Source organism: Schistocerca americana, chromosome 4, assembly GCF_021461395.2.
Source record: "Schistocerca americana isolate TAMUIC-IGC-003095 chromosome 4, iqSchAmer2.1, whole genome shotgun sequence".
NCBI classification, from domain to species: Eukaryota; Metazoa; Arthropoda; class Insecta; order Orthoptera; family Acrididae; genus Schistocerca; species Schistocerca americana.
The window spans coordinates 227,267,171-227,293,345 of record NC_060122.1 but is presented as its reverse complement, the minus strand read 5'-3'; the positions used below and the strand labels follow the sequence as shown (position 1 = coordinate 227,293,345).

Below are 26,175 nucleotides of genomic sequence, written 5' to 3'. Positions count from 1 at the left end.
ACTGGGGACCCAGGGCAGATTTATCCCATTGCTTCACCCTAGTCTCTCAATGGCTTCATGACATTCTGCAATGAACTTCAATCTCACTGCAAGGGCTGCGATAGAGATTTCAGAGCTGCTTGGCTGTCCGAATAAATGCAGGTACTATGATCCATGCCTTGCCATAGTCTCCTCTGCACACACTCTGATACTGAATATTTCCACCTGAAACAATGTGGCCAATTTTCCCAGAGAGACCTGGCTCTACCCCTTTTACTCCAGCCCCAGCACCTCCATCTGTTTTAAACCTACCAATAAACCAAATTATGTCTTCTGAATGGTGTCATGGTTCATTCTTCCACTGTTTCCTTCTTCCAATTGTTCCCATTGAAAGGTTTATTGGAGCAGCCGGCAACTCCCTGATCATTCTTATATTTACCACATTACATGTATCAGTGTGGGGTTCAGGATATACTAAGGGTATTCAGTTATTTCCAGTTTTTAGCTTTCATGCCCCTGCCACTGCCTCCATTTCAACCACAGGTGTAATGGTGGCATGTCCAGCTTGGTCTGCATCCAAGCAGTGACTGTGCTGCTAATTCTGCCTGTTATGGCAAAGCAGGCCAGTCTCTGCACCTTGCCAAGCTCCTTAGTAACCACCTTCTGTTGTACTTTGCACCACCATATTGCAACCCCATAAATTACCTTAGGTATTATTATGCTGCTTTATATCCAGTACATGCTCTTCGGACCTAGACACCAGTTTTTTTCCAAAGGCTCTTTTGGTACTCATAAGAGTACCTTTTGCCTTGTAACACGTATTCTTTATGTGAGGGGTCCATGATAATTTCCCACCCAGGGGTAACCCCTATAAGCTTCACTACTCCCTCTAAAGGCAGACTTTTGTCAAAAAGCTTAAGATTACAGTACATACTGGTTATGCTTTCCTATAAATGGTACTACAAGTCTTCTTGGGGCTAACCCTTAGATGCTGTTTTCAACACCAGTTTTTCACAATGCACAGTGCACATTCTGCCCTTGTTCTAAACATACTGGCAAGTTTTCCAAGTATTACTATGGCCAAATCACATGTGTATCCTCGGCAAAAATAGCCTCCAGTGTCTAACTCTTCAATGAATTCATTCACCACTTGGGTCTATAGTAGCAGGGACAAAACCCCTCCTTGTGGATACCTCCTGGTGGTATTTATCACCTTTTTCTTGCTCATTGTGGTGTCTTCTACCTATCTTCTACTTAGCATGGTATTAATCAACCTGCATAACATGGTGCTCTTCTGCAGCTCTAACAATGGATTTGAAGGTTGTATTTGTGGTGGCTCTTCTGCTGCATTTATATCTGGTCCTAGCAGCAGCTGGGCAAAGCAAGCATGCCACCATTGCCCACAGCCAGTGCTTCACACAGCAAATATGATTATGTCAAGCCATTGGCAGAGGGGCCTCATCCACCTGCATCTTCTCTGCTATGCGCAAATGTTCTCGAGTCAGGCCAGCTCTGTGCTGGTGTACATTCAATTGCCAGCGATAAAATTCGGTACTTGGATTGTTAATATTTGTGTTAATGTTTCTCTAACCTTGTCATTATTTGGTGTGCACTTGTCAGCCAACAAAATTTGTGTGTGTGTAGTAGTTGTCAATAAAGAATACAGATACAGCAAGTTTTCCAATAAGGTAGTTCATTCTGTGTGTGTCTTTCGTGAGTGGAATGGATGCGGCATTGGTTCTATTGCTACAACAATAGCAGCAACTGCTTGGGCAAAATCAGCAGCAGTTGGGACTTGTTTCATTGATCATTTACAAATTTGCTGCCTACATGCCAGTCCACCCCTCCCCTCCCAGATTTTCCACCAATCCAATAAATGGAGGAATATTGGGACAGATATGTGTGACATCTGTGGCAGCATTTCAGGTAGAGGATCCATCATTTCAAAAAGCTTTTTTGTTGCCATAAATTGTGCCTGAAATGTTTCATTTGCTTTGAAAAATTGTGTCATTGAAAGACCCATCAGCAGTGTCATTTTCTGTCATGCGTGACTTGCTTAGTGATTATTATCTTAAAAAACTCGGTTGGAGTTCCACCAGAGGCAAAAGAAACCAAGTCAGCCCCATCAAGTGTGGGTAGCCAGCCTCTGTGGGCTCAACAGGAAGCATAAATTTGTGTGTACTCACTGTCAGCACTCCTATGCTGAGTCTCTGATTTGTGATGTCATTGTTGGTTCCGTCCTGGATAGAGAGGTTTGTCATGAGGTTTTATGTTTAGAAGATCCAACAGTTGAGGAGGTTTGGCTATTGCTAAGACTTTCAAGGTGCCACAAGCTACTTCTGACCTATTTGAGGATGTCATTCACTTTGCAATCAGTGTGCTCATTGGTACATTGATGGCCTTCCCTAAAGCCCTCACTTTTTTTTCCTAATTCATTCAAGTTGCAATTGAATGTTGCTGCTTTCTGCTGTGGTTTCCCATCATGTCTTGACTGTTTCCACATAGAATGCTGCACGCTATCTGCAAAGGCACACCAGGTGTGACACTTGCTTTAAATGAGGCCATGTTAGTGAAGTGCTGTTCTACATGATTTACCAGGTTGTGATGCATGTTGGTTTAAAAGTAGTGGAACTTCAATTAATCTCTTCTCCCTAATGAGTACATTATTCAGTTTTTCTAATGTCTTTAAATGAAAGATGGGGGACAGACTGACAGAGGAATGAATCTTCTCTTGCAGTTGCTTGTTGCAGTAGAGCTGGAAAGATATGTCTTGACCTGGTGACTTGAATGGTTGAAACATTCCCACCACTCACGGGATTTTTGTGGTGAACTCTATACCCACCCAGAAAGGCAGACAAACTTTTGGTAAACCTATCAGTATAATGAGTACAATCTGTCCATCATCAACTGGTTTGCCCATGTTCTGTAGTTTCTTGGCTATAGCTAGAATATGAGTTACATAATTCTGAACATTTTCTTCTAATTTGAATAATGCATCATCCAACAGAACATCCCAGTGATTCACCCACCTACCAGTGTTCTCATCAGCAAGCAAGTTTTCCAAGATACCTGAAGTCCCTTTTTGCTTTGTTGTGTTTTCCATGCTTGTGTACACAGATTTATCCACATGCAAAAGAATAATTGTCCACACATCTGTACTGTTCTCTGTATTTGTAGCAGCACTTGCTTCCATGGCTTATTCATACAGTTTCTCATGCATTAGAATTAATTTCATTCCAAACTTCTGTGCACTGTAATCATACTTGCTCTTAAGTTTATCCACCACTGGAGTAGTGGTCTTCATCAAACATAAATCTGAAGCCAGTACCCAAAACACAAATTCACAGGCATTAAATTATATAACTTATTTCTTCCAAAAAAAGAATTCAACCACTGAAGAGTGTCACGAAACACTAAACCATAACAAATGTCACAGATAATGTGGTTGCACAACCCAATATTATTATTCAGTAATTTATCTTCCTTCCAGCACAACAAAAGTTCATTGCACAGATTTATCATCATAGACATGTTAGAACATGCTGGAGTTTATGATGGTATGGATAAATAACAATTTCATCATTCATAATACCTTAGGCACACATCTGAATTAAATCATATACATAGTGTGACAAAGGATCAACAACACTGAGATATATGAAGATAGTAACTGTTCTCGAAAGAACAGATATCACTGATGACCATGCAGTTTCTCTAGAATAAATGATAATTAATTGAAACCCTCAGCTGCCGACAGGTGTTTTTGACGTACCTCGATGGGGACAGCTGAAAATGTGTGCCCCGACCGGGACTCAAACCCGGGATCTCCTACTTATATGGCAAATGCTGTATCCATCTGAGTCACCGAGGACAAAGATGAATAGCATGACTGCAGGGCCTTATCCCTTGCACATTTTCTGTGAGACCCACATTCCCAACTGTCCACAATCTACATACGTAATGTTCCTAATAGATACTTTGCCCATCCACTCATTACACGCGCCCACTAAGGTGAAGATTCCCGTAAGAGTTCAGGCAACCTTGGCACATTCACACCGATAAAGGTGGATAGAGTGTCTGCCATGTAAGCAGGAGATCCCAGGTTCGAGTCCCGGTTGGGACCCATTTTCAGCTGTCCCCATCGAGGTATGTCAACAACACCTGTCGGCAGCTGAGGGTTTCAATTAATTATCATTTACACTGAGATAGTCCACTAACCAAAACGGCCTTGATGTGCTGGTACTGCGAATGGCTGAGAGCAAGGGGAAACTACAGTCGTAATTTTTCTCGAGGGCATGCAGCTTTAATGTATGGTTAAATGACAATAGCGTCCTCTTGTGTAAAATATTCTGGAGGTAACATAGTCCCCCATTCGGACCTCTGGGCGGGGACTACTCAGGAGGACATTGTTATAAGGAGAAAGAAAACTGGCGTTCTACGGGTTGGAGCGTGGAATGTCAGATCCCTTAATCGGGCAGGTAGGTTAGAAAATTTAAAAAGGGAAATGGATAGGTTAAAGTTAGATATAGTGGGAATTAGTGAATTTGGTGGCAGGTGGAACAAGACTTCTGGTCAGGTGAATACAGGGTTATAAATACAAAATCAAACAGGAGTAATGCAGGAGTAGGTTTAATAATGAATAAAAAGTAGGAATGCACATAAACTACTACAAACAGCATAGTGACTGCATTATTGTGGCCAAGATAGATATGAAGCCCACACCTACCACAGTAGTACAAGTTTATATGCTGACTAGCTCCGCAGATGACGAAAAGATTGATGAAATGTATGATGAGATAAAAGAAATTATTCAGATAGTGAAGGGAGATAAAAATTTAATAGTCATGGGTGACTGGAATTCGATAGTAGGAAAAGGAAGAGAAGGAAACGTAGTAGGTGAACATGGAATGGGTGTAAGGAATGAAAGAGGAAGCCGCCTGGTAGAATTTTGCACAGAGCATAACTTAATCATAGCTAACACTTGGTTCAAGAATCATAAAAGAAGGCTGTATGCATGGAAGAAGCCTGGAGATACTGAAAGGTTTCAGATAGATTATATAATAGTAAGACAGAAATTTAGGAACCAGGTTTTAAATTGTAAGACATTACCAGGGGCAGAAGTGGATTCCGACCTCAATCTATTGGTTATGAACTATAGATTAAAACTGAAGAAACTGCAAAAAGGTGGGAATTTAAGGAGATGGGACCTGGATAAGCTGACAGAACCAAAGGTTGTAGAGTGTTTCAGGGAGAGCTTTAGGGAACTATTGACAAGACTGGGGGAAATAAATACAGTAGAAGAAGAATGGGTATCTTTGAGAGATGAAATAGTGAAGGCAGCAGAGGATCAAGTAGGTAAAAAGACAAGGACTAATAGAAATCCTTGGGTAACAGAAGAGATACTGAATTTAATTGATGAAAGGAGAAAATACAAAAATGCAGTAAATGAAGCAGGCAAAAAGGAATACAAACATCTCAAAAATGAAACCTGGCAGATTAAAACTGTGTGCCGGACCGAGACTCGAACTCGGGAAGGTAGGAGATGAGGTGCTGGCAGAAGTAAAGCTGTGAGGATGGGGCGTGAGTCGTGCCTGGGTAGCTCAGTTGGTAGAGCACTTGCCCGTGAAAGGCAAAGGTCCCGAGTTCAAGTCTCGGTCCGGCACACAGTCTTAATCTGCCAGGAAGTTTCATATCAGCACACACTCCGCTGCAGAGTGAAAATCTCATTCTGGATCTCAAAAATGAGATCAACAGGAAGTGCAAAATGGCTAAGCAGGGATGGCTAGAGGACAAATGTAAGGATGTAGAGATGTATATCACTAGGGGTAAGATAGATACTGCCTACAGGAAAATTAAAGAGACCTTTGGAGAAAAGAGAACCACTTGCATGAATATCAAGAGCTCAGATGGAAACCCAGTTCCAAGCAAATAAGGGAAAGCAGAAAGGTGGAGGGAGTATATAGTGGGTCTATACAAGGGTGATGTTCTTGAGGACAATGTTATGGAAATGGAAGAGGATGTAGATGAAGATGAAATAGGAGATACGATACTGCGCCAAGAGTTTGACAGAGCACTGAAAGACCTAAGACGAAACAAGGCCCTGGGAGTAGGCAACATTCCATTAGAACTACTGATAGTCTTGGGAGAGCCAACCGTGACAAAACTTTACCATCTGATGAGCAAGATGTATGAGATAGGTGAGATACCCTCAGACTTCAAGAAGAATATAATAATTCCAATCCCAAAGAAAGCAGGAGTTGACAGATGTGAAAATTACCAAACTATCAGTTTAATAAGCCACGGCTGCAAAATACTAACACGAATTCTTTACAGACGAATGTAAAAACTGGTAGAAGCTGACCTCGGGGAAGATCAGTTTGGATTCCGTAGAAATGTTGGAACATGTGAAGCAATACTGACCCTACAACTTATCTTAGGAAAAAGATTAAGGAAAGGCAAACCTACGTTTCTAGTATTTTGTAGACTTAGAGAAAGCTTTTGACAGTGTTGACTGGAATACTCTCTTTCAAATTCTGAAGGTGGCAGTGGTAAAATACAGGGAGCGAAAGGCTATTTACAATTTGTAGAGAAACCAGATGGCAGTTATAAGAGTCGAGGGGCATGAAAGGGAAGCAGTGGTTGGTAAGGGAGTGAGACAGGGTTGTAGCCTATCCTTGATGTTATTCAGTCTGTAAATTGAGCAAGCAGTAAAGTAAACAAAAGAAAAATTCGGAGTAAGAATTAAAATCCATGGAGATGAAATAAAAACTTTGAGGTTTGCTGATGACATTGTAATTCTGTCAGAGACAGCAAAGGACCTGGAAGAGCACATGAATGTAATGGACAGTGTCTTGAAAGGAGGATATAAGGTGAACATCAACAAAAGCAAAACGAGGATAATGGAATGTAGTCGAATTAAATAAGGTGATGCTGAGAGTATTAGATTGGGAAATGAGACACTTAAAGTAGTAAATGAGTTTTATTATTTGGGGAGCAAAATAACTGATGGTGGTCGAAGTAGAGAGGATCTAAAATGTAGACTGGCAATGGCAAGGAGAGCGTTTCTGAAGAAGAGAAATTTGTTAACATCGAGTATAGATTTAAGTGTCAGGAAGTCATTTCTGAAAGTATTTGTATGGAGTGTAGCCATGTATGGAAGTGAAACATGGACGGTAAATAGTTTGGACAAAAAGAGAATAGAAGCTTTCGAAATGTGGTGCTACAGAAGAATGCTGAAGATTAGATGGGTAGATCACATAACTAATGAGGAGGTATTGACTAGAACTGGGGAGAAGAGACATTTGTGGCACAACTTGACAAGAAGGAGGGATTGGTTGGTAGGACATATTCTGAGGCATCAAGGGATCACCAATTTAGTATTGGAGGGCAATGCAGAGGGTAAAAATCATAGAGGGAGACCAAGAGATGAATACACTAAACAGATTCAGAAGGATGTAGATTGCAGTAGGTACTGGGAGATGAAGAAGCTTGCACAGGATAGAGTAGCATGGAGAGCTACATCAAACTAGTCTATGGACTGAAGACCACTACAACTGTCCACAGACACACAAATGATTATGGAAAAGGTGAATTGAGGTGCTAGATTTCCAACATAGTAATGGTATTCTTCAAAATAACGACCGTATGTCTCACTTTCTTATTCTTTTTCATCTCCAAATAATCTCTTTCACCCTACGTGACACCAGAAATCATTAGATAACTTATCAAGAATTTATACTCTAGTTCAGCACTTTCCGCACACCATTTAGGGAATAGAAGTTAGCTAACAGTTACCTCAAGTTTGTACAACTGGCTTTTGGTGCAAAAGAGTCGCTTTTTTCCCAACTTCAACAGTTCAACCATACTCAGGTTGGGAGTGGGTCAGTGTGGCGGGAGTGCTTCCTATAAAATGCTGAGTCTGGGGACCTTCAACTGTACCTACCTCACTTGGCAGCCAGGTCATTTCCTTTTACTTTGCTTTATTATCCACCGTGTATTTTCCTGCTCTTGCTTTATTATCCATCATGTATTTTCGCGGTACGCTCTTAGCTATCTATTCCCTCTACCCTTCGGATGACTTCCCCTTTGTATGCTTAGAAGACAGTTTTAATTATATCATTGGTTTACACGTGTACCATGTAAGCCAGCAGTCAGGGGGGAGGAATGGGGTAAATGCCTCTCACTGCAGATGATCCGCGAGTGGCTCCCACCTATCTCTGACATACATGTTGGCCTGATATTGTACCTCTTTTTACATATTCTGATATTGCTTTTAACTCTTGAGTGGGTACACCATTTTTCATAACACAAGTGGATGCACACCATACTTTGTACATGCATAAAGAATAGCTGTCTTTAACTTACCAAGGTTAACAAGTATGAGTAAATCACAGTTTAATCTTAGTTTAATTAAACAGTGATGCAATAAACTTACATAATATAAGGTAAAGGACTGTTTAATTAAACAATGATGAGATAGACTTTCATTAAATCACTCTGTTGCCACAGACAGGTGTTACCACACAGTAATAACCCACTCAAAGCATTAAAGAGTGCAGTTGCATCAGATCCCAGCCAACTGCTTCTTTGACTAATAAGTATCTCATAGACTGTGGGACTGTGCTGCTGGCTTGTAACATGGGTCATTTTCTTGCATGTGTCCTAAAGTTCTTCTCACGTATCTTGTTGTTTATTTTTGTTTATTTTATATTAGTGCAGCTCACTTGAATGTATTAGAACACAACTTATCACTGTGTTAACTGAAGCAATAATGAAGGAATAGGTATGGGCTCACAGTTGTAAAACAACAGTGGAATAATGCAAAACAATTTTATTTGTGGTTGGGGCACTTTATACATAGGCGTGCACATTCAGGAATTAATACTTGTTTGCATTGTCTGTTTTCCCTATGTTTCTCAGTATTTACCTATTCATCCACTGAACAGGGCATTATTTATTAGATTTTCGTTTTACTTGCATCTTGCATCAGCAGTAGGTCAGACATTTGGAGGGGTGTTTCTTGCTAGTAGATGAGCTACAAGGGACCTTCCACCTGCATGTGGCTTACATGTTGGCCAAATCTTGAACCTCTTTTTACATCTCTTGATATTTGTTTTAATTCTTGGCATATTCACTGTTCTGGATTACTCTGTCCTACTATTTTACAAACAGCATAGTTAGTAACACTATTTCCTGGACACTTGTTTCATGAATCAGTGACTGACATTCTCACAGTTTTGTCCTTTAATCCCCTTACAACCAACCAACAGATACATAAATAACAGAACTTGAGGGAATTTATACCCATTAGGAATGTGGATAGGAGAGGATAAATTATGCATAAGATGAGATAGAAGGCATGATGTAAGAGTGAGAGTAAAATTCATTAATGGACAGTGTAAGTTAGAAAATGCCAAGTGTTATGTTTGCAAGTGGATGATGACTCATTATATGAGAGCAGCTAGTAGCTTTAGTATTATCAATCCATAACAATTTTTCTTTTGGATAATGAGGAAAAAAATGTTAGCATAAAAAATAAAGCAAAGTCATTTTTAATTATTATAAAACAGGACTGGTTCAGTGTAAAGGGTGAGATGGAAGTCACAATCATAGATGTGGCACATCCAAAGACAATAAATAACTCTATGAAATTTTTTCTGTTAATAGCACTTATTATTTTTTTTACATACTATGCAATCAGCACCATATTATGCAAGTTGTATCTCTGATTGTTGTTGTTGTGGTCTTCAGTCCTGAAACTGGTTTGATGCAGCTCTCCATGCTACTCTATCCTGTGCAAGCTTCTTCATCTCCCAGTACCTACTGCAACCTACATCCTTCTGAATCTGCTTAGTGTATTCATCTCTTGGTCTCCCCCTACGATTTTTACCCTCCACGCTGCCCTCCAATACTAAATTGGTGATCCCTTGATGCCTCAGAACATGTCCTACCAACCGATTCCTTCTTCTGGTCAAGTTGTGCCACAAACTTCTCTTCTCCCCAATCCTGTTCAATACTTCCTCATTAGTTATGTGATCTACCCATCTAATCTTCAGCATTCTTCTGTAGCACCACATTTCGAAAGCTTCTATTCTCTTCTTGTCCAAACTATTTACCGTCCATGTTTCACTTCCATACATGGCTACACTCCATACAAATACTTTCAGAAATGACTTCCTGACACTTAAATCTATACTCGATGTTAACAAATTCCTCTTTTTCAGAAACGCTTTCCTTGCCATTGCCAGTCTACATTTTATATCCTCTCTACTTCGACCATCATCAGTTATTTTGCTCCCCAAATAGCAAAACTCCTTTACTACTTTAAGTGTCTCATTTCCTAATCTAATACCCTCAACATCACCCGACTTAATTCGACTACATTCCATTATCCTCGTTTTGCTTTTGTTGATGTTCATCTTATATCCTCCCTTCAAGACACTATCCATTCCATTCAACTGCTCTTCCAAGTCCTTTGCTGTCTCTGACAGAATTACAATGTCATCGGTGAGCCTCAAAGTTTTTATTTCTTCTCCATGGATTTTAATACCTACTCCGAATTTTTCTTTTGTTTCCTTTACTGCTTGTTCAATATACAGATTGAATAACATCGGGGATAGGCTACAACCCTGTCATACTCCCTTCCCAACCACTGCTTCCCTTTCATGTCCCTTGACTCTTATAACTGCCACCTGGTTTCTGTACAAATTGTAAATAGCCTTTCGCTCCCTGTATTTTACCCCTGCCACCTTTAGAATTTGAAAGAGAGTATTCCAGTCAACATTCTCAAAAGCTTTATCTAAGTCTACAAATGCTAGAAATGTAGGTTTGCCTTTCCTTAATCTTTCTTCTAAGATAAGTCGTAAGGTCAGTATTGCCTCACGTGTTCCAGTATTTCCACGGAATCCAAACTGATCTTCCCCAAGGTTGGCTTCTACTAGTTTTTCCATTCGTCTGTAAAGAATTTGTGTTAGTATTTTGCAGCTGTGGCTTATTAAACTGATTGTTCGGTAATTTTCACATCTGTCAAAACCTGCTTTCTTTGGGATTGGAATTATTATATTCTTCTTGAAGTCTGACGGTATTTCGCCTGTTTCATACATCTTGCTCACCAGATGGTAGAGTTTTGTCAGGACTGGCTCTCCCAAGGCCGTCAGTAGTTCCAATGGAATGTTGTCTAGTCCGGGGGCCTTGTTTTGACTCAGGGTTTTCAGTGCTCTGTCAAACTCTTCACGCATTATCGTATCTCCCATTTCATCTTGATCTACATCCTCTTCCATTTCCATAATATTGTCCTCAAGTACATCGCCCTTGTCTCTTATCTCCAAAGGTCTCTTTAATTTTCCTGTAGGCAGTATCTATCTTACCCATCGTGAGATAAGCCTCTACATCCTTACATTTGTCCTCTAGCCATCCCTGCTTAGCCATTTTGCACTTCCTGTTGATCTCATTTTTGAGTCGTTTGTATTCCTTTTTGCCTGCTTCATTTACTGCATTTTTATATTTTCTCCTTTCATCAATTAAATTCAATATTTCTTCTGTTACCCAAGGATTTCTACTAGCCCTCGTCTTTTTACCTACTTGATTCTCTGCTGGCTTCACTACTTCATCCCTCAAAGCTACCCATTCTTCTTCTACTGTATTTCTTTCCCCCAATCCTGTCAATTGTTCCCTTATGCTCTCCCTGAAACTCTTTACAACCTCTGGTTCTTTCAGTTTATCCAGGTCCCATCTCCTTAAATTCCCACCTTTTTGCAGTTTCTTCAGTTTTAATCTACAGCTCATAACCAACAGATTGTGGTCAGAGTCCACATCTGTCCCTGGAAATGTCTTACAATTTAAAACCTGGTTCCTAAATCTCTGTCTTACCATTATATAATCTATCTGATACCTTTTAGTATCTCCAGGGTTCTTCCATGTATACAACCTTCTATCATGATTCTTAAACCAAGTATTAGCTATGATTAAGTTGTGCTCTGTGCAAAATTCTACCAGGCGGCTTCCTCTTTCATTTCTTAGCCCCAATCCATATTCACCTACTATGTTTCCTTCTCTCCCTTTTCCTACACTCGAATTCCAGTCACCCGTGACTATTAAATTTTCGTCTCCCTTCACTATCTGAATAATTTCTTTTATTTCATCATACATTTCTTCAATTTCTTCGTCATCTGCAGAGATAGTTGGCATATAAACTTGTACTACTGTAGTAGGTGTGGGCTTCGTATCTATCTTGGCCACAATAATGCATTCACTATGCTGTTTGTAGTAGCTTACCCGCATTCCTATTTTCCTATTCATTATTAAACCTACTCCTGCATTACCCCTATGTGACTATGTATTTATAACCCTGTATTCGCCTGACCAGAAGTCTTGTTCCTCCTGCCACCGAACTTCACTAATTCCCACTATATCTAACTTTAACCTATCCATTTCCCTTTTTAAATTTTCTAACCTACCTGCCCGATTAAGGGATCTGACATTCCACGCTCCGATTCGTAGAACGCCAGTTTTCTTTCTCCTAATAACGACATCCTCTTGAGTAGTCCCCGCCCGGAGATCCGAATGGGGGACTATTTTACCTCCGGAATATTTTACCCAAGAGCACGCCATCATCATTTAATCATACAGTAAAGCTGCATGCCCTCGGGAAAAATGGAAAAATTACGGCCGTAGTTTCCCCTTGCTTTCAGCCGTTCGCAGTACCAGCACAGCAAGGCCATTTTGGTTATTGTTACAACGCCAGATCAGTCAACCATCCAGACTGTTGCTCTTGCAACTACTGAAAAGGCTGCTGCCCCTGTTCAGGAATCACACGTTTGTCTGGCCTCTCAACAGATACCCCTCCCTCGTGGTTGTACCTACGGTACGGCTATCTGTATCGCTGAGGCACGCAAGCCTCACCACCAACGGCAAGGTCCATGGTTCATGGGGGGAGGGGGGGGAGGGGAGGGGGGGGGGTATCTCTGATTATTAAAATAAATTTATGTATATTCATATAGAGCACATACTAATTTATGACACAATGGTTATAGGCAACAAATACAGCTCTTTTGGATTATTGAGGAAAAAAGTGTGACCAGTTAAAACACATTCCATCCTCAGTGAGAGATGGATGAGTTGTAAAAACACAATAAATTAGTATCTGATATTTGCATTTATTGGGAACCACAGTTCTAATGTGCCATAAGCTGGGCGGAATTCAAATAGCAGTTTTTTTTAAATATCATCCATTCACTGTAGTGATTTTACAGTACAATATTTGAAGTGTTAATTGTACTGCCTTGATGATGTTATATTCATGTACTACTTTATTTTTAATTTATAACAGCAGTTATTATTTTAATTTAATGGTTGATCAGTTTCACCTCACAAGGTGGGGTAAATCCAATCACTAAATTGTTTTGTATGAAAAATGAAGTCAAACTTCCTTAAAATACACACATCAAAAAAAGTTTTGCATCACTCAATTTCCGAGAACTCATGAAGATAGACGCTGACTGTGGATATTGTATCACAGACACAGTTCCTTTGACTGTTCAGAGATGTCACTAAACCTGCCCAAAGATGTAAACAATCATGCATGAGCAGCGCCTATTAGACGGAGGGTGACTGACAGCCGATCATATCCAGTCATTCCAACAGGACGAAGGTACACAGCTCGTGTTGTCTGTAGTTGAACCATGCCTAGATGGTTAGTACCACAGTTTGATAGCTTCCGCATTGTTACTTTATACCAGGAAGGGCTATCAACAGGCATCTCTGAGTAAACCAAAGCGATGTTGTTCAGACATGGAGGAGATACAGAGAGAGACAGGAACTGTTGATTACATGCCTCACTTAGGCTGCTCAAGGGCTACCACTGCAGTGGATGACTGCTACCTATGGATTATGGCTTGGAGGGACCCTGAAAGCAGCACCACCATGTTGAAAATGCTTTTTGTGCAGCCACAGGATGTCGTGTTACGACTCAAACTTTGTGCTATAGGCTGCATGATGTGCAACTTCACTCCCGATGTGCAACTTCAATTCCAACGTCCATTGCAAGGTCCATCTTTGCAACCATGACATCATGAAGAGCAGTACAGATGGATCCAACAACATGCCAAATGGACTGCTCAGGACTGGCATCATGTTTTCTTCACCAATGAGTGTCACATATACCTTCAACCAGACAATTGTCGGAGACATATTTGGAGGCAACCCCGTCAGGCTGAACATCTTAGGCACACTGTCCAGCAAGTGCAGCAAGGCAGAGGTTCCCTTCTGTTTTGGGGTGGCATTATGTGGGGCCAAAGTACACTGCTGGTGGTCATGGAAGGCGCCGTAATGGCTGAATGATACGTAAATGCCATGCTCCAACCGATAGTGCACCATATCAGTAGCATACTGGTGAGGCATTCATCTTCATGGATGACAATTCGTGCCCCCATCATGCACAACTTCTGAATGACTTCCTTCAGGATAACAACATCGCTCAACTAAAATGGCCAGCATGTTCTCCGCACATGAACCCTATCGAACATGCCTGGGTTAGAATGAAAAGGGCTGTTTATGGACGATGTGACCCACCAACCACTCTGAGTGACCTACGCCGAATTGCCATTGTGGAGTGGGACAATCTGGACCAACAGTGCCTTCATGAACTTGTGAATAGTATGCCATGATGAATACAGGCATGTATCAATGCAAGAAGACTTGCTACTGGGTATTAGAGGTACCGGTGTGTACAGCAATCTGGAACACCACCTCTGAAGGTCTCTCTGTATGGTGGTACAACATGCAATGTGTGGCTTTCATGAGCAATGAAAAGGGCGGAAATGATGTTTATGTTAATCTCTATTCCAATTTTCTGTACAGGTTCCGGAACTCTCAGAACCAAGGTGATGCAAAACTTTTTTTGGGATGTGTATATATTTACCTCATCTTCTGTGTCCTGGCACAACTTTTTTAATAATTTGGGCTGTTTCTACCTCAGCTGCATCTTCAGTTACCAGAAAGGCAAAGTAAACATTACCATCACCAATTTTCTTGCTCAGAAATGTCATTTCATGTCATTAGAGATGTCATCATTTTTATCAATAAAAAACCTGAACCTCCTTCTCACAGGAAATTTCACTATGGTAAAATCACTTCTGTTGAATTCTGGACCATCTTAATCCTTCTGCTTGATCATTCCTTCATTTGAATTTGACATATATTATTCCATGCCATTGACACTAAGCTATTTAGTGCACCTGTTTCAATTGAATTTGAAAGACTGCTGTCCAAAAAACTTCTAGTGAGTGAATGTCATGTGTGCCTGTTTCTTAAGAAATTTGTGAAATGACTATTGGGGCAGGAAGGAAAGATTCCTGAACCCAGATATAGCTATCTTTTCAAAGACTACTTTCAACAACCTTGGAAATTTGTATTTTGCTACCACTGCTCTATTCTTTCTTTTCCAGGCACCTAGCACAATTCTCCAGGAAAGTTTTAGAGATCTAAAGAAGGCCACATTAAAAGGTTGACACAAATGAGGAGAGTTAGGTGGTGGGAGCACAAATTCAGTGTCATGTTCCTGGTACAGTTTAATCATGTTAAATGGCAGACAATTTGAGACATTGTAACCTATAATCACATTTGCACTCTGTAAGTTCTGGATATAAGGCAAGACAATCTGAATAAACCATTATTCAGATGTTGTTAGGTCAAACCAACCACTCTGATTCTTATTATAACCTGCATCATTTCAACCTCCTTAAGTTGAAGTAAGAGATGTTTTTTACCTATAAACTAGATGTATCATTGGTCGGTTATACCATCTGCAGCTACTGCTATCATTACAATGATACTTGACACAGAACTATCCACAATCCTTTCAGGATCTCACTTCACTATTACTTTCACTGTTTCTCGAGTAACTGCTGCCCTTGCTTCCTTTATATTTTCACTTACTTTGATTGCTATTTCCTTATTTCTTTTCAGAGGACATTTACTACTCATAACCAGATTCACTGTCATGAAATCGTTTTCATTCCACCCTGCTTGATTAAGAGATAACTGTATGATCTTTCTAACATCATTATTCCTCAAAGGAAACCCCCATTTCACACAACACAATATTCCTTCAATCAGATATTTTTTCCAAAATGTTGGATAATGCTGATTGGTCACTTATTTTTTACTTGTATCTGTCCCTGAGATTGTCATTTAATATTGTTCTAAAGCTTTGCTTTTCTTGATTTGACAGCCTTCACGGCATTTAAAGAAATTATGGGTTGGATTTCCAGGTTGGTCCTAGAACCTTCTTGCACACTCACATGATCAATTTCATGCAACAAAAATGCAATTTTGTAATTATGGATTCATAGTGTCTAAGAGTTATTAAACATTAACTAAAAAATGAAACATTAGCACTTGAGATGTTCATACACAAATAAAAATATTACACCACTAATTACGCACTGGAAGTATCTGATGCCTGCAGAAGTTTTTGTATGGATGCATTTACTTCATGAGTGTAGCAAATGAATTTTGTCAGATATCAAAATGTTGAAAAATAAGTAAGTGATCAGATTTACACCACCTGTATGGACTCATTTCATTTTATAGTACATTTTGAATGAAATTGCACCATTTGACTGTATGTTATTTATTTATTCATTCTCTATTTCACATTATTGTAATTGGGGCTTTATATCCATTAACAAGTGCAAAGGTGAAAGAAGACGTTAAATATCTGTCAAGTCTGAATGACATATTACTACACATGTGGTCACATACACCAGTCACCGCATCATAAAATATGAGTGATTATAAACAGCTATTACAACTGACATTATCAAGAGTGCCCACACAGTAATTTGTAGGGGGAGGGGCGTACAAAGTACTTTGAATATTTTGGCAGGTGAATGGCAACTTATAAGTAGTCATAAAAAAGATACAGTTCCAACCCTGCTAGAAACCTGTGTAATATTGAATTTTAAGTCATTTTCCTGAAAGAACAGCACCTAGCTAGAACACATTTTTTTTTCCCTTTCCCTGAGAGCTAGGGTAGGGGGAGCTGTGACCCCTCCTTCCCCCAGATATGGGCACCCTTCAACATTATGCACAGTAGACACACTTTAACACACTGAGCTGCTGTGGAATACCTCATACCAGACATTTCAAGTAACTTCCATAATATGAATTTGACCCTAACTACACCAGCAGACATAATGTCCATCACAAAACCTTTACAATGAAAAACATTTAGTGGGTATGATGAAATATCAACAAAGTTAATTAAAGAATGTGCTTCTGAGTTAAGTAACATATTAAGCTATCTGTGTAATCAGTTGTTTATCAGAGGAATATTTCCTGAGTGGTTGAAAGATGCTGAAGTTAAGTCACTATTTAAGAAGGGAGATAAAGAAATAGCATCAAATTTCCATCCAATTTTACTTTTGCCAGCAATCTCAAAAATTTTAGAAAAAATAATGTATAATTGGCTTTATAACCATCTTATCTCAAATAACATACTGTCAAAGTCACAGTTCAGATTTCTAAAGGGTTCTGATATTGAGAAGGCAATCTACACTTACAGTGTAAATGTGCTTAATTCATTAGACAAAAAATTGCAGGCAACTGGTATATTTCGTGATCTGTCAAAGGCATTTGACTGTGTAAATCACAATATCCTTTTAAGTAAATTACAATATTATGATGTAACAGGAAATGCTGCAAAATGGTTCAAATCTTATATCTCTGGCAGGAAACAAAGGGTGTTATTAGGAAAGAGACATGTATCAAGCTATCAGGCATCATCCAACTGGGAACTAATTACATGTGGGGTCATGCAAGATTCCATCTTAGGGCCCTTACTTTTTCTTGTGTATATCAATGACCTTTCATCAGTAACATTACCAGATGCCAAGTTCGATTTGTTTGCCGATGATACAAACATTGCAATAAATAGCAAATCAAGTGTAGTCTTAGAAAGATCAGCCAATAAAATATTTGTGGACATTAATCACTGGTTCCTAGCCAATTCTTTGTCACTAAACTTTGAAAAAACACACTACATGCAGTTCAGAACTTGTAAGGGGTGTCCCAAGAGTATATGTCTAACATACGATGACAAGCAGATAGAAGAAGTGGACAGTGTTAAATTCTTGGGATTACAGCTTGATAATAAATACAACTGGGAGGAGCACACACAGAACTGCTGAAGTGTCTTAACAAATCTCTATTTGCAATGTGAATTGTTTCAGACATAGGGGGATATAAAAATGAAAAAGCCGGCATACTATGCTTACTTTCATTCCATAATGTCATATGGGATTATTTTTTGGGGTAATTCATCAAGCCAAGCTAAAGTTTTCCAGGCACAAAAACGTGCAGTAAGAGTTATATGTGGTGTGAACTCAAGAACATCCTGCAGAAGCTTGTTTAGGGAACTAGCGATACTAACTACTGTTTCCCAATATATTTATTCCTTAATGAAATTTGTCATTAAAAATATATCACTTTTTCAAACCAACAGATCAATTCATGGAATCAGTACTAGAAATAAGAATAATCTTCACAAGGATTTAAAGTCATTTACTCTTGTACAAAAGGAGTGCATTATTCAGGAACACACATTTTCAATAACTTGCCAGCAGCCATAAAAAGCTTAACAACCAATGAAATTCAGTTTAAGAAAAGCCTAAAGGGTTTATTGGTGGCCAACTCCTTCTACTCCATTGATGAATTTCTCAGTAGAACCAACTGATTTTTAGGGAAACATTCCATGTGGCAAAAATATATCTAAAAACAAAGATGCTGTAACTTACCAAACGAAAGCGTTGGTATGTTGATAGAGACAAAAACAAACACAAACACACACACACAAATTTCAAGCTTTTGCAACCTACGGCTGCTTCATCAGGAAAGAGGGAAGGAGAGGGAAAGACAAAAGGATGTGGGTTTTAAGGGAGAGGGTAAGGAGTCATTCCAATCCCGGGAGCGGAAAGACTTAACCTCGTGGGAAAAAGGGACAGGTATACACTCGCACACACACACACATCCATCCGCACATGTACAGACACAAGCAGACATATCTTGAAAAAGTGTTGGTTAAAGCTGAGCTATGTTGATCCTGTGGTGAACTTAGGTTGGTAAACAACAAAGGTTAGGTGGTTGTGTTGCCCACAAAACACGTTAAAGGGTGGAGAAATTTGGGAAAATTTCGAAAAAACTGCGTGTAAATGTATTAAAAAGAGGGGTTTTAAATAATGATGTTAAAACCTGTGGAAAGCGGCTAAAAAATGATCAGTGATGTGGGAAAAATGGAAATGGAAATATAGCGTAAGTTGTTAGAACTAGCCAAAATGGTTGTTGAAAGTAGTGTTGAAAGTGGAAAAAAATTTTTGGTTATGGTTTGGAAGTAAGTTGCGTATTATTGAGTATATATATGCAGGATGAAATTGTGTGGTATATTACGGTAAAAAGGAGAAGGTGAATACAAAGTGAAACTACTTGCACAAACAAAAAGAGAAAGTAAGCTGACAGAAAAGATTTCAAAATGCAACAGTGACAATAACAAACGTAATTGTTGGGTTCAAATTAATGATATGAGTATAATAGAGGGAAACATTCCAGGTGGGAAAAATATATCTAAAAACAAAGATGCTGTAACTTACCAAATGAAAGCGTTGGTATTGAATTCCAATCCCAGGAGTGGAAAGACTTACCTTTGGGGGAAAAAGGGGCAGGTATACACTCGCACACACACACACACACACACACACACACACACATATCCATCCGCACATATACAGACACAAGCAGACATGACATGATACTTTCCGGGACTGGATCAGACTCTGAATGTGGCTCTCCAGCAGGGACATGACTTCCTCAAATCCTGCCCTGAAATGAGATCCATCCTTCATGAAATCCTCCCCACTCAACCAAGAGTGTCTTTCCGCCGTCCACCTAGCCTCAGTAACCTCTTGGTTCATCCCTATAAAATCCCCAAACCACCTTCCCTACCCTCTGGCTCCTACCCTTGTAACTGCCCCAGGTGTAAAACCTGTCCCATGCACCCTCCCACCACCACCTACTCCAGTCCTGTAACCCGGAAGGTGTACACGATTAAAGGCAGAGCCACGTGTGAAAGCACCCACGTGATTTACCAACTGACCTGCCTACACTGTGAAGCTTTCTATGTGGGAATGACTAGCAACAAACTGTCCATTCGCATGAACGGACAAAGGCAGATAGTGTTTGTTGGTAATGAGGATCACTCTGGCGCTAAACATGCCTTGGTGCACGGCCAGCAAATCTTGGCACAGTGTTACACCATCGGGGTTATCTGGATACTTCCCACTGACACCAACCTATCAGAACTCTGGAGATGGGAACTTGCCCTTCAATATATCCTCTCTTCCCATCATCCACCAGGCCTCAACCTCCGCTAATTTCAAGTTGCCGCCACTCATACCTCACCTGTCATTCAACAACATCTTTGCCTCTGTATTTCCGCCTTGACTGACATCTCTGCCCAAACTCTTTGCCTTTACATATGTCTGCTTGTGGCTGTATATGTGCAGATGGACGTGTGTGTGTGTGTGTGTGTGTGTGTGTGTGTGTGTGTGAGTGCATACCTGTCCTTTTTCCCCCTAAGGTAAGTCTTGCTGTTCCCAGGGACTGGAATGACTCCTTGCCCTCTCCCTTAAAATCCACATCCTTTCGTCTTTCCCTCTCCTTCCCTCTTTCCTGATGAAGCAACCGTGGGTTGCGAATGCTTGAAATTGGTGTGTGTGTTTGTGTTTGTTATTGTCTCTATCAACATACCAACACTTTCGTTTGGTGGTAAGTTATAGCATCTTATATATATAAGTAACATGTTCATTGTAAAAATGTGTGTGTGTGTGTGTGTGTGTGTGTGTGTGTGTCAGGACAATCTTAACTTCTGCACCATTTCAATGCAGTAATGTGTTCATTGTAAATAAGTATAGTAGTAGTTCTATTACATGTTTATTACCTTATAAATAAATAAAACTTTTTTTATTTTAAATTCAGCGCATTAGTGTTTTTAAAATGATTCTTTCATATAGCATTCATTAAAAAAAATGATGATCATTCCACTTGGGACCTGTGAAGGTACATTAGCTTATTTGTTTCAGTTGTAAATATTTGTCATGTATTATTGTTTTTCTGACATGTTCTACATCCTGGAGGACCTCCTCACTACGGGTCAATTGGAATGAAAGTAAATTTAATCTAATCTAAAATGGCAGCTAATGCACTGACACACTGTACTGGCACCATTAGCACAGCACAGTATGTTAAAAGTGTGACTGCTGTGCTATAGTAACTGTTTATAATTCACATTCAGATCTTATAAGGTGACAACTGGTTTATATGACCACATATGTGTTGTAATATTCTGTTGATGACATGTCATTCAGACATGTCAGTTATTTAATGGCTCACTTCACTTTTGCATTTGATTATAGCCAAAAAGCCAAAATTGCAATAGTGCAAAATAAATGAATTACAAATAACTTAGTGGCAAATTGTGGTAGTTTTACTCAAAAAGTAAAAAAAAATGTATCTGTGGTCAATAATTATAACATGAGGACATATGGTTGTATAAGTTGTAACTACTGTTCGTTTCTGTTCTCTTCCAGGTGTAGTATCATGGGGTATTGGTTGTGCACGACCAAACATGCCTGGTGTCTTCAGCAGAGTGACCGAATTCTTGAATTGGATACGCCGCAATACAAGAGATGCTTACTACTGTTCAAGAAATTAACACCATTCAAGATAATGGCAAAGCAACATTTCTCTTGATTGGCAATAGAAGATGTTCAACATCTCCGTTTTACGTTAAATATCACATTAATCTCCTACAATATTAAATGTGACATCTAAGTATTTGTTTGTTCATTTTGTGATTTTGTAGGTACAAAATTGATGTTCATAAGACTCTATAACTGACCACACAGTGAAATGCAGCAGAATTATCTCCTTAAATACAGATTTGTGGTCTTTCACCTGCACTGTCAAAGAGTGAAACATGTACAACTTGCATTTATATATATATATATGTTACTGCCTTTATAATCTTATGTACATGACTGTAACTCAAACCTCTCCCCACCACCATGTACACACACTTTTTTGAAATGGGAATGGATTCAACTAACACAATCATCGCAGCAGCAGTTTTTGTACTAATTCAATTCTTCATGCCATTAGAACAGCATTTTCTGGACTATCAGATTTTGTTTTCAGTGACAGTAAAAGTGAGTTGTCATTTTCAACCATCAGTCACTACTGTGATAGAAACTCATTAATTTCCCAATGGATTTCCCAATAAAATACAATCTGGTAGCAAGTAATCAATACACATGAATAGTGTGTTGGGGAAATCACATTATGAAATATCCCACAGCTGTCTTAAGAGGTTGCTGTGAAGATTATCTAATCAGTAAGTTTGCTGTTATCAATATGTATGAATGAAACAATACATTTTGTGTTGTCCTCAAAGCAGTTCAAAGAATAAAACTTTCAGGATACATTATTTCGAAATACATTTAGGGGAAGATGAAGAAAAACTCTGTTTCCATAACTCACAGGTGTCTGGTGTGGTGTTCAAAGCATACCTTCCCAAGTCTTCATCAGTCCCCCCCATATACTTCAAGTCTGTATCCCTATAAAAATATTAGTTTTCTTGTAACAGCAGCACACATCTAAAATCTGTAATCTCATATTACAAAATCTGAAGCAGTATGTAAGTATTATTTTCAAATGTGATATTACTCAAAATTCTCAATGAATTTCTCAAAGAACTAGAGAACATCTGAATCTACATTTTTTCACATCAAATACCTGAAGATTTGATGTTCTGTTCAGATCTTATTTTGAATAAGCCATGTATCTGTATTACACATCACAAAATCTCTTTAATCCACCTTCTTGCATGGAAAATGACTAGCCACTGGTCAATATAATACAATGGATTGGTTTTTCTAGTTTCCCTTGGAAAAGCTTTATTAAAAACACATGGCACTTAACAAGCAAGCAAAGATCATATTTGTGTCTTCTTTTTTTCTAGCTGCAGTCAAATATATTTAGCACAATTCTATGCAGCCTAACATTTCTGGATCACTTTCCATTCAGCTCCACATCCAAGTGTGAGTGGTCCTGGATGAATGTTAGATTTTGATTTTACTTAGGAGCAGAAAAGGGGTAACTGGAAGGGCAAGTAAGGAAATTACCCATTCCACACTTTCTTCATGTTTCCCCACAATCACATTATCACTTACAATTAGCTGTCAGAAATTACAAGCCTTTAAACAAATAGTAAGCCTGTATTTGCTTCAACAATCCAACAATGCTGTAGCAGACTAGATGTTATAACTCCACTGTTCAAGCTTTCTGTTTTTATTTAGATATTTTTGTGAGAAGTATACTGTATACTGTAAGAAAACTGTATATCATCTGTCAGTTTGTGGAGAAGTTTCAACTTTGATTAAATGTAACATTTAAGCATTCATTAACTCCGCATGTCAGTTGTAACCCCAGTTCAACATTTAAAACATGGGCAGCCTGGTCAGTTTTCCGCCATAAGTTGATGAATCGTGGTGAGGAGAAATAAAAGGGAGAAAAGCTAGTGAACAGTATTTAGATGTGTGATGCACAATGAGGGACAAAATATAAAATAGTTGAAACTTTCTGGTGGATTAAAACTGTCTGCTGGACATAGACTCAATCCCTGAACCTTCACCTTTTGCAGACAGTACTCTACTGACTGAACTACCCAAGCATGACTCATGACTCATCTCGTGGTTTTACTTCCAGAAGCACCTCACCTCCCGCCTTCCAAACTTCAAGAAGTTCTTCTGTAAAACTTGCAGAACTAGCACCCCTGAAAGAAAGGATACTGTGGAGATGCGGCTGAATCACAGTCTGGTGTTGTTTCCAGAAAGAGTATTTCATTCTGCAGCAGGGTGTGTGCTGATATGAAACTTCCTGGCTGTTAATAAACAATACTGGTTTTCAGTTGTATTCTAGCAAATGTACAGTATATTGGAAAATGCTATTTCAGAGCAGTCATTTTCTTGGAAATTTTACTCTTGGAAAGCCATCTCCTTCCAAAATTTTAGAATATATGCATACAATCAAATCTTGCACAGTTGATTGTACACAGTTAAGTAGCCAATGATTTAATTTTATGCTGTTTTGCATATTTCAGAAAACATTACCTTTTTTTCAGCCTTCTGACTGATTTTATGTGGTCTGTCACGAATTCCTCTCCTGTGCTAAACTCTTCATCTCAGAGTAGCACTTGCAACCTAGGTCCTCAATTATTTGCTGGATGTATTCCAATCTCTGTATCTCTGTCTTCCTCTACAGTTTTTGCCCTCTACAGCTCCCTCTAGTACCATGTAAGTTATTCCCTCATGTCTTAACCGATGTCCTATCATCCCGTCTCTTCTCCTTATCAGTGTTTTCCACGTGTTCCTTTCCTCTCCGATTCTGTGCAGAACCTCCTCATTCCCTACCTTATCAGTCCACCTAATTTTCAACATCCATCTGTAGAACCACATCTTAAATGCTTCGATTCTCTTCTGTTCTGGTTTGACCTGTCTCTCCCTATAGTTTACCCCTACTTTTTTCAGAATTTCGAACACCTTGCACCATTTTACATTGTCGGATGCTTTTTCCAGGTTGACAAATCCTATGAACGTGTCTTGATTTTTATTTAGTCTTGTTTCCATTATTAACCGCAACATCAGAATTGCCTCTCTCATGCCTTCACGTTTCCTAAAGCCAAATTGATTGTCATCTAGCGCATCCTCAATTTTCTTTTCCATTTTTTGGTATATTATTCTTGTAAGCAACTGGGATGTATGAACTGTTAAGCTGATTGTGCAATAATTCTCACACTTGTCAGCTCTTGCTGTCTTCGGAATTGTGTGGATGACACTTTTCTGAAATGGTATGTCGCCAGACTCTTACATTCTAAACACCAACATGAATAGTCGTTTTGTTGCCACTCCCCCAATGATTTTAGAAATTCTGATGGAACGTTATCAATCCCTTCTGCCTTATTTGATCTTAAGTCCTCCAAAGCTCTTTTAAATTCTGGTTCTAATACTGGATCCTCTATCTCTTCTAAATTGACTCCTGTTTCTTCTTCTATCACATCAGATCTTCCCCCTCATAGTGTCTTTCAATATATTCTTTCCACCTATCCCCTCTATCATCAGCATTTAACAGTGGAATTCCCGTTGCTCTCTTAATGTTATCACCCTTGCTTTTAATGTCAGCGAAGGTTGTTTTGACTTTCCTGTATGCTGAGTTTGTCCTTCCAACAGTCATCTCTTTTTTGATGTCTTCACAATTTTGTACTTCCTCCTTTTCATTGGGCAATTGAAGAATTTCTTCTGTTACCCATGGTTTCTTTGCAGTTACCTTCTTTGTACCTATGCTTTCCTTCCCAACTTCTGTGATGGCTCTTTTTAGAGATATCCATTCCTCTTCAACTGTACTGACTACTGAGCTATTTCTTATTGCTGTATCTATAGCCTTGGAGAACTTGAATTGTATCTCGTCATTCCTTAGTACTTCTGTATCCCACTTCTTCCAGATTAATGTCTTAAACTTCAGCTATTCATCACCACCATATTGTGATTTAAGATTATATCTGCTCCTGGGTATACCTTACAATCCAGTATTTGATTTCAAAATCTCTGTCTGATCATGATGTAATCTAACTGAAATCTTCCTGCATCACTCAGCCTTTTCCAAGTGTACCTCCTCCTCTTATGGTTCTTGAACAGAGTATTCGCTATTACTATCTGAAACTTGTTACAGAACTCAATTAGTCTTTCTCCTATCTCTCCTTGTCCCAAGCCCATATTCTCCTGTAGCCTTTCCTTCTACTTCTTCCCCTACAACTGCATTCCAGTCCCCCATGGCTATTAGATTTTCATCCCACCTTTACATACTGTATTAACCTTTCAATATCCTCATAGACTTTCTCTATCTCTTCATCTTCAGCTTGCGACATCAGCATGTATACCTGAACTATCATTGTTAGTGTTGGTCTGCTGTCGATTCTGATAAGAACAATCCTGTCACTGAACTGTTCACAGTAACACACTCTCTGCCCTATCTTCCTATTCATAATGACTCCTACTCCCATTATACCACTTTCTGCTGATGTTGATATTACCC

At 39.2% G+C, this 26,175-nt stretch overlaps 1 protein-coding gene and 1 non-coding gene across 2 annotated transcripts in view; both read left to right on the top strand.

The window, feature by feature from the left end:
• LOC124613150 (trypsin-7-like) overlaps positions 1-21,963 on the top strand; it is a 278,621-nt gene extending 256,658 nt beyond the window's left edge. The window contains exon 7 of the mRNA XM_047141775.1: positions 21,618-21,963. Within this exon, the coding sequence (XP_046997731.1) occupies positions 21,618-21,742 (125 nt within the window). The 3' untranslated portion in view covers positions 21,743-21,963. The remainder of the gene's footprint in view (positions 1-21,617) is intronic.
• Positions 5,569-5,643, top strand: Trnas-uga. Its single transcript has one exon. It is a non-coding gene; the product is annotated as a tRNA-Ser (tRNA).
• Positions 21,964-26,175: the final 4,212 nt, after the last annotated feature.